Consider the following 7093-nt stretch of genomic DNA (forward strand, 5'->3'; position numbering starts at 1 on the left):
GGGGTTTAAGCTTTACTGCACGCGTCGAGACAACTCTTCATGGGCTTCGTATTGGGCCTATATATTGGTCTTGGGCTTTCGGTTTCACCATATCGAATGGCCTTTTCCGTGGATTAAATAAATGCAAGTGATTAGTAGTACCATGATGAGAGATTTGTCTTAAAAAAATATTACTAGAGTGTTGAAGAAGCGGACGATGACAATGACAATGACAAGATGGTTAATAATTCAAGAGAGGAGGAGAGAAACATAGACAGGTGGATGGGATGATTAAGAGCAAGAAATGGGAGTGCCTAAGAAGCCAACACCCGCAACGAAGAAGGCGATGGACTGAAGGAAGAGGTATACGAAGAGATATGTCCTCCCGAACGCCATGTCGTAGCATCCGCATACCAGCATGTATAGCCCCACGGCCACCTCCTCCCAGTGCACCCCCCCGCTCCTCCTCCTGCCATTTTACAACATTGCTCTCCAGTATATCATCATCATCATTATCAACCCAACCAACCAAGCCCGGCCACTATACCTTTCCCAAGGCTTTGCGGGAACAAGCTGCGCTTTGAGAGTATTATGGCCTGTTTTCTCTGTTACAACCCACTCGTCAACTCTTCCGGCTTCTACAAGGCCAATCAAAGCCGCCTTCGTGCGATGCATTGCCATCACATTCTCGAATAAGACCCAGAACACCAGAAGATGGAACGACCTACCACAAACACACCCTTTTATTATTAACCCCATTCATGCTCTATTTTCCACAATGACCGACCTGGGTGTAGCCATGACGTTAAGGATGGTGATGGCCGTGGGGACATAGATAGTTGCCCATTGTGGAATCTCGACTTCAGGAAAGAGCACACTCGCCGGCAGAATCAGACAGTAGAACACAAACGTGAACATGTGTACTACTATCTTCCTCACAATGAAGAAGTTATAGATCAAATACGCCTTCTTCCACAGCGACACCCTCTGTCAAACATGCCACGCACAACATATTAAGGCTGTACATTTTTACCCTGATTCCACATTAACCAGACCCACGACAGTATACCTTGCTCTCCATTATTTCCATTGTCATCTTTCGAAAGAGGTTAGCCGGCCCGCAAGACCATCGGTGCTGCTGAAACCTGTAAGTTTCGAATGAACTTGGCAACTCACTTTTCACCTGAAAACGCCCAAAATTCTGTCTCAAAAATGTGGTTTCCCGCTTACGTCTTGCTCGTTTGTTCATAAATAAGAAGCTTTTTACTTGGATATCACCAACAAACACAAACTTCCAGCCCTGGAGACAAGCCCTGACTGCCAAATCCATGTCCTCCACAGTTGTCCGGTCCTTCCATCCACCAGCCTCCTTCAGCGCCGAAATTCTCCATACACCTGCAGTACCTGATGCCCCCCCCCCCCTTTTTTTTTAATTAACAACTCGAATACAGATTTGTTGTAGAGAAAAGGAAAGGAATGATGCAACACTACCATTGAATCCAAAGAAAGCATGGAGTGAAGATCCGCACTCTTGCTCCGCCATGAAATGGTAGTTGAGAGACATCTCTTGAATCCTTGTCATCAAGCACTCGTTCGCATTGACTGCGAGTAACCGGGGTGGGGGGTGTTGAAAGAATAGACTGGAGAATTAAGAATAAAACAGGGGATTCTTACCAAACTTCCAGCGGGCTTGAACGAGAGCGAGGTCAGGATTGTGAAGGAGGAAGGGGATGGTACGGGCCAGGAAGTCAGGATCAGGCTGGAAATCTGCGTCGAATATGGCAACATAGTCGCAATGCTTGACGTAAACGTGTTTCATGCCTGCTTTCAGAGCCCCTGCTTTGTAACCGTTCCTGTTGTCTCGGACCTCAGACTTTATGTTTACACCTTTTCTTGCCCATTTCCCACACTCCTCCTTCACCAGCTCCTGCTGTTTCCCACATTGTGAGTGTTGCAGCTGGTGCACTAACCATCTAAAGGGTTCAAGGAAAGGACCTTGCAAGTGAGATCGGTGGAATCATCAAGCACTTGAATTATCATACGATCCCATGGCCACGACATTCTGCAAGCCGCCCCTATTGATAGCTCACAAACCTGCCAAACAAAAAAATCCCTTTTTTGTTGGTTTCGAACAGGAAGCATGCTTTGCCGTGAAACCAGAGAAAGAAGTACCTCTTTCTCGTTGAACATAGGGATTTGGATGAGAACCATGGGATAGTTGGAGTGGGCGAGCTCAACGTCGTCTTTCATGGCTTCCCATTTGTGAACCTTCTCTGGTGTTCTCCTCAGCAACTTGACGATGATTACGACAGTGGTCATGTACACTGCCTCTACGAAGACCATCATCGACATTACCAGACCTGATGCTATCAAGCACCCCATCACCGCCACTACCACTTTCCTCATGCTTCCCTCCCACATGTATCCCGTCTTTTCTTGCCCCTGAAATCAAATCATCCATTCTCTTTTTATTTTTGTCTTGAGAAATGAACAAAAAGGAAAACACATCCAGGAGGAAGGGGGGAGAGAGAGAGAGAGAGATGCATTACCGGAAACAACCCGGAGGATCGAAAAACGCCATCGAGAAAGAGAGAGAGACTCAGGAAAGGAGACATTTTTTCTTTCTTTTTTTTTTAAAAAAAAATCGATTAAAATGTGGATCTCTCTTTCACATGCAGCCAAAGGTTTTGGTGTGTGGGTTTTAACACTCTGTGTTGTTACGCTAACTTCTGAGTTCAGGCTTTATTCTAAGCAACTTTGACATTCTCCGTTTTAAAATATTTTTCCCAATATAAAGAAAGGAGATTATAGACTTGTAATCCCATCACGAGACCTTCAAACTAATATACAATGAGTTGTAGAGCGAGGGAGAATCGTGGGGAAGTGGACAGACACGTCTTGTCTTAACAAGTCGAAAGGCAATCGAATAATTTATCACAACATACATAGCATTATATCATATCATGTATTGTTCCTGTCCCCTCCCACTTTATTTAGGGTTGGTTCGGTGGAACAACAAAAGAAAAAGAGGATGATACGGTGTCCATCTACGAACCATGTGTTGACACGTGTTTATCACAATACAGAGAATTTACCACATGGGTGAATTGTTTGATGATGGGTCTTGGGTTGGGCCCGGGCCCTCTTTAATAATCGTCTATGGGCTTTTGAAATGTCGGGCCCAAACGCCTTGGTCTGTTAGGTCATCATCCATAACGTGCGTTTGAAATTTGGCTCTAGGCTCTCCAATCGGACTCCGTTTTGTTTTGGGGGTCGTCGGTCTACGATCGCGGGGTCGTGTTTGTTTAGTGGTAACTTCAATTGGATCTCTGTCGTCTATGCGTGTACAGGCCGATCTGTACTCTGAGATTAGCGTTTTCCGGTGTTCATTATGGGGGTTGCTCAAGTTTCTTCTCCGAGTCTTGAACGCATGTGCTCAAATATATCTGCCTTATTCCAATAAATTGCAGTAATGTTTGGACGTCATCCGAGGAGATGAGCTGAAGAGGGCCTACAAGAAGGCCGCCATCAAGAATCATCCCGATAAAGGTCTCCGCCTTTCTCACTCGTTTCCCTCTTTTTTTGTTTATCCGTCATTGTAATTGTATGTTATTTGCTCCCTTTAGTTCAAGTAAGTGGCCCATGCTTATGAAGTTCTTAGCGACCCAGAGAGAAGAGAGATCTATGACCGATACGGTGAAGATGCTCTTAAAGAGGGAATGGGAGGAGGCGGTCCTGCTCATAATCCTTTTGATTTATTTGAGTCGTTTTTTGCTGCCGGTGAGTGGTCAAGCTCCTGCTCGATTTGCAGGTTCTCTCTATGTGTGAGAAGGCACTGACGCTCAACCTTGTAGGTGGTAGTAGTAGCTCCAGAGGGTGATGACGTGGTGCAGAGCCTGAAGGTTTCTCTTGAAGATTTGTACAACCAAGAGACTTTCTCTGTCAAGGAATATCATCTGTGTCAAATGCAGAGGGTATGGTGTCTTTTGCATTTTGTTTTGATGTTTCCATCACGGATATACACTTCCTTGGGTTTCTTTTGCGCTTGTTCATTTTCAGAAAAGGTTCCAAAAGTGGAGCATCTGGTAGTTGTCACAGTTGTGGTGGTACGGGAATGACATAGGCTTGGGCATGATTCAGCGGATGCAGAGTGTTTGCCCTGATTGCCAAGGCTCAGGTACCGTGTTCTTCTTCTAGCTTTTTTGGTTCTTTCCTCCATCATAAGTTACTCATAGTCTCCAACTTTCAGGAGAGGTGATCAGGGAGCGAGATAAATGTCCTCAATGTAAAGGAAACAAGGTTTCCCAGGAGAAGAAGGTCGTGGAGGTGCATGTAGAGAAGGGAATGCAACACGGGCAGAAAATTGTACTTGAAGGACTAGCCGATGAAGCTGTAAGTCTGCTGTCCAATCTTTTCTTTTAAAACTTTGTTATGATCCCGCTTCAAGTTTAGCTTTCTTTTTATATTTTGACTCATTTCCATCTACAAGTTGGTTTTCAAGTGTAAGTGGCTTTCATGGTAATTGCGTTTGACCTGTTGTCGTTGGTTGCGCTATATAGATCAGGATCATTTGAAAACAAAAGTTGGTCACAATGGACACATGAATTAAATGAGGATTTTGTTGCCATTTGTTTTAGGTGTGCGCGCTAGTAGAGAGCCATGTTGTTCCTGCGTTTGTTCCTTGCAGCCGGACACAGTAACTGGAAATGTAGTCATAGTGTTGCAACTGAAGGCGCACCCGAGGTTTAAACGGAAGTTTGATGACCTTTACATAGAACACACACTAACGTTAACAGAGTCGCTCTGCGGGTTTCAGTTTGCCTTGACTCATCTCGACGGCAGACAGCTCCTCATAAAATCAAACCCTGGAGAGGTCATGAAGCCTGGTAATCTTTCTTTTTCTTATTCTATTTGTGAGAGAGTATCCGATTTTCACCGGGTTTTATTCAAACCTTGAAGGTCAACGCAAGGCAATTAATGATGAGGGCATGCCACAACAGGGAAGGCCTTTCATGAAGGGAAGGTTGTACATCCAATTCAATGTTGAATATCCAGACTCGGGCTTCCTTTCCACCGATCAGTGCAAGAAGCTAGAGACGGTACTGCCAGTCAGGACGAGCAAACAGGTCTCAGATACGGAACTAGAGGAATGTGAAGAGACAGCGATGCATGATGTCAACATGGAGGATGAGATGAGACGCAGCAGACAGCAGCAGCGTAGGCGAGAGGCGTATGATGATGACGATGAGGGTTGCATGCCCCGAGTTCAGTGCGCCCAGCAATAGAAGGACAAAACAGATTAATGTTTTAGTTCCAGTTTCCTAGGTCATGAATCTTCCTGTTAAAGTTGGAGTTTTTTTATATAAGCGGTCATGGCCTTTTTGGTTTTTTTTGGCATCACAAGATGGGCCAGGGTGGACATATTTACAGATGGAATTGTGGGTAAATAAATAACACAAGGCTTGAACTCCCCTTCCCCTGACTCACAAATTCACTCAATTGGGCAATTGAGTGCATATAATCACAATATATATATATATATATGGATCAGACGTGGCGGTCTATACTAATTTCTGAGCCTGTGCGGGTTTTGCTTTCTGCAAGTCGTTGGTTGTCTTTTGTCCTTTTGACATTAACAAAATAAAGAAAAAAACAGGAACCCTAGAAATGTCACAATCGTCATCACCGGAGAAAATCGAAGACGATAAAACCCCCAATCCCACCAGCAACCAAATCCTGAAGCAGCATTTTCAACCACCCAAGAGGATCAGACCTCTCAGCTTGCCCGATGTTCTTCTCAGGATGCACCATCATCGCCCCCACCGTTTGTCTTTCTCCGCCGCTGCCCTTTCTCCTCGCTCCGCCTCCTCCCCTCTCTCCGATTCCGATTTTCCTGACTCCTTTGACTCTCCCCGACAGGACTACACCTCCCTCCTCTCCGATGGGCTTCTCCTCACCATCTTCTCTCAACTTCCCATTTCTCAGCATCTCACGACTTCGCTGGTTTGCAAGCGGTGGTTGTCCCTTCATGGCCGCTTGGTTCAATCCCTGAAGCTTAACGTTTGGGATTTCCTCGCGTCTGGTCGGGTTTTCGCACGGTTCCCTAATCTCACCCATATCGATGTCGTCCGTTCGTGTATCTGTGCGACCCCAAACCTTGGTATCGTCTTGACTCTTAAGTCCTTATCTGTTCATATAAATTCCCATCTCGCTCAGGATGGGTTTATTGGGAAAGATGATCTATTGCCGTCGGACAAGATTGATCAAGGTCTTGAACTGATTGCCGAAAAGTACCCCAATTTGAGGAGAATTGCAGCGATAGGTGCTAGTGAAGATGGGTTGTCTAGCATAGCCGACAAGTGTCTGACGTTGCAGGAACTGGAGCTTCATAGCTGCGGAGATTTGTCGTTAAAAGGTGTTGCAGGATGTAGGAATTTGCAAGTAGTGAAATTGATAGGAACAGTGGACGGGTTTAATAATTCGGTGGTGTCAGATATTGGGTTAACTCTCCTAGCACAAGGGTGTAAGAGATTAGTGAAGCTTGAGCTATGCGGTTGTGAAGGAAGTTATGATGGGATCAAAGCAATTGGGCAGTGCTGTCAAATGCTCGAGGAATTGACTCTGCAAGATCATCGAATGGATGATGGGTGGTTGGCGGCTCTGTGTTTTTGTGGAAATTTGAAGACTTTGAAGCTTCAAGCCTGTAAGGCTATTGATTCAAATCCTGGACTGGATGAGCATCTGGGAGTGTGTCCGATGCTCGAAGAGGTGCATTTAGAGAGATGTCAATTGAGGAATAGAAATAGCACAAAAGCTTTATTTTTGGTTTGTGGCAATGTGCGAGATATTGCGCTGTGTAACTGCTGGGGTTTGGAAGATGATTTATTTGCCTTAGCCACTATCTGTAGGTAAGGAAAGAATCCTGTTTCTGTGCTCTCTGTGACCTGAAACTGCTGTTTTTAGAATTGTTTTGTGCTTTGAATCTGCTTATTGACAGAACAATAACTTAATCATATGTTTCACATAGATCTCAGCAATACAAAACTGATGCATATGACATCTTGGTTATCGATCGGTAGTCATCTCATAAGCCACACTTCCATGTACAAGAGCG

At 45.0% G+C, this 7093-nt stretch overlaps 2 protein-coding genes and 1 pseudogene across 4 annotated transcripts in view; 2 read left to right on the forward strand and 1 right to left on the reverse strand.

Annotated features, from left to right (window-relative positions):
• Nucleotides 1–45: 45 nt before the first annotated feature.
• Nucleotides 46–2767, reverse strand: LOC104814073 (probable mannan synthase 11). Of its 3 annotated transcripts, none has more exons than XM_010541925.2 (10): nt 2529–2763; nt 2152–2421; nt 1975–2073; nt 1654–1909; nt 1471–1581; nt 1247–1383; nt 1049–1162; nt 767–966; nt 527–703; nt 51–448 (listed from the first exon to the last, which is right to left on the reverse strand). In XM_010541925.2, the coding sequence occupies exons 1-10, from the start codon at nt 2592–2594 to the stop codon at nt 271–273; spliced, it is 1608 nt and encodes a 535-aa protein (XP_010540227.1). In that variant the 5' UTR covers nt 2595–2763; the 3' UTR covers nt 51–270. The 3 variants fall into 3 exon arrangements, with proteins under 3 accessions (XP_010540229.1, XP_010540227.1, XP_010540228.1); XM_010541926.2 differs by having other exon boundaries at nt 52–448; nt 1654–1906; nt 2529–2762; XM_010541927.2 differs by lacking the exon at nt 1471–1581 and having other exon boundaries at nt 46–448; nt 1247–1374; nt 2529–2767.
• An 896-nt stretch (nt 2768–3663) lies between these two features.
• LOC104814075 lies at nt 3664–5451 on the forward strand (annotated as a pseudogene).
• Nucleotides 5452–5576: 125 nt separating this feature from the next.
• Nucleotides 5577–7093, forward strand: part of LOC104814076 (F-box protein At5g51370-like) — a 2467-nt gene continuing 950 nt past the window's right edge. The window contains exon 1 of the mRNA XM_010541928.1: nt 5577–6887. Within this exon, the coding sequence (XP_010540230.1) occupies nt 5647–6887 (1241 nt within the window). The 5' untranslated portion in view covers nt 5577–5646. The remainder of the gene's footprint in view (nt 6888–7093) is intronic.

The sequence above is a fragment of the Tarenaya hassleriana genome, unplaced genomic scaffold (assembly GCF_000463585.1).
Source record: "Tarenaya hassleriana unplaced genomic scaffold, ASM46358v1 Cleome202, whole genome shotgun sequence".
In the NCBI taxonomy this organism is placed as follows: Eukaryota; Viridiplantae; Streptophyta; class Magnoliopsida; order Brassicales; family Cleomaceae; genus Tarenaya; species Tarenaya hassleriana.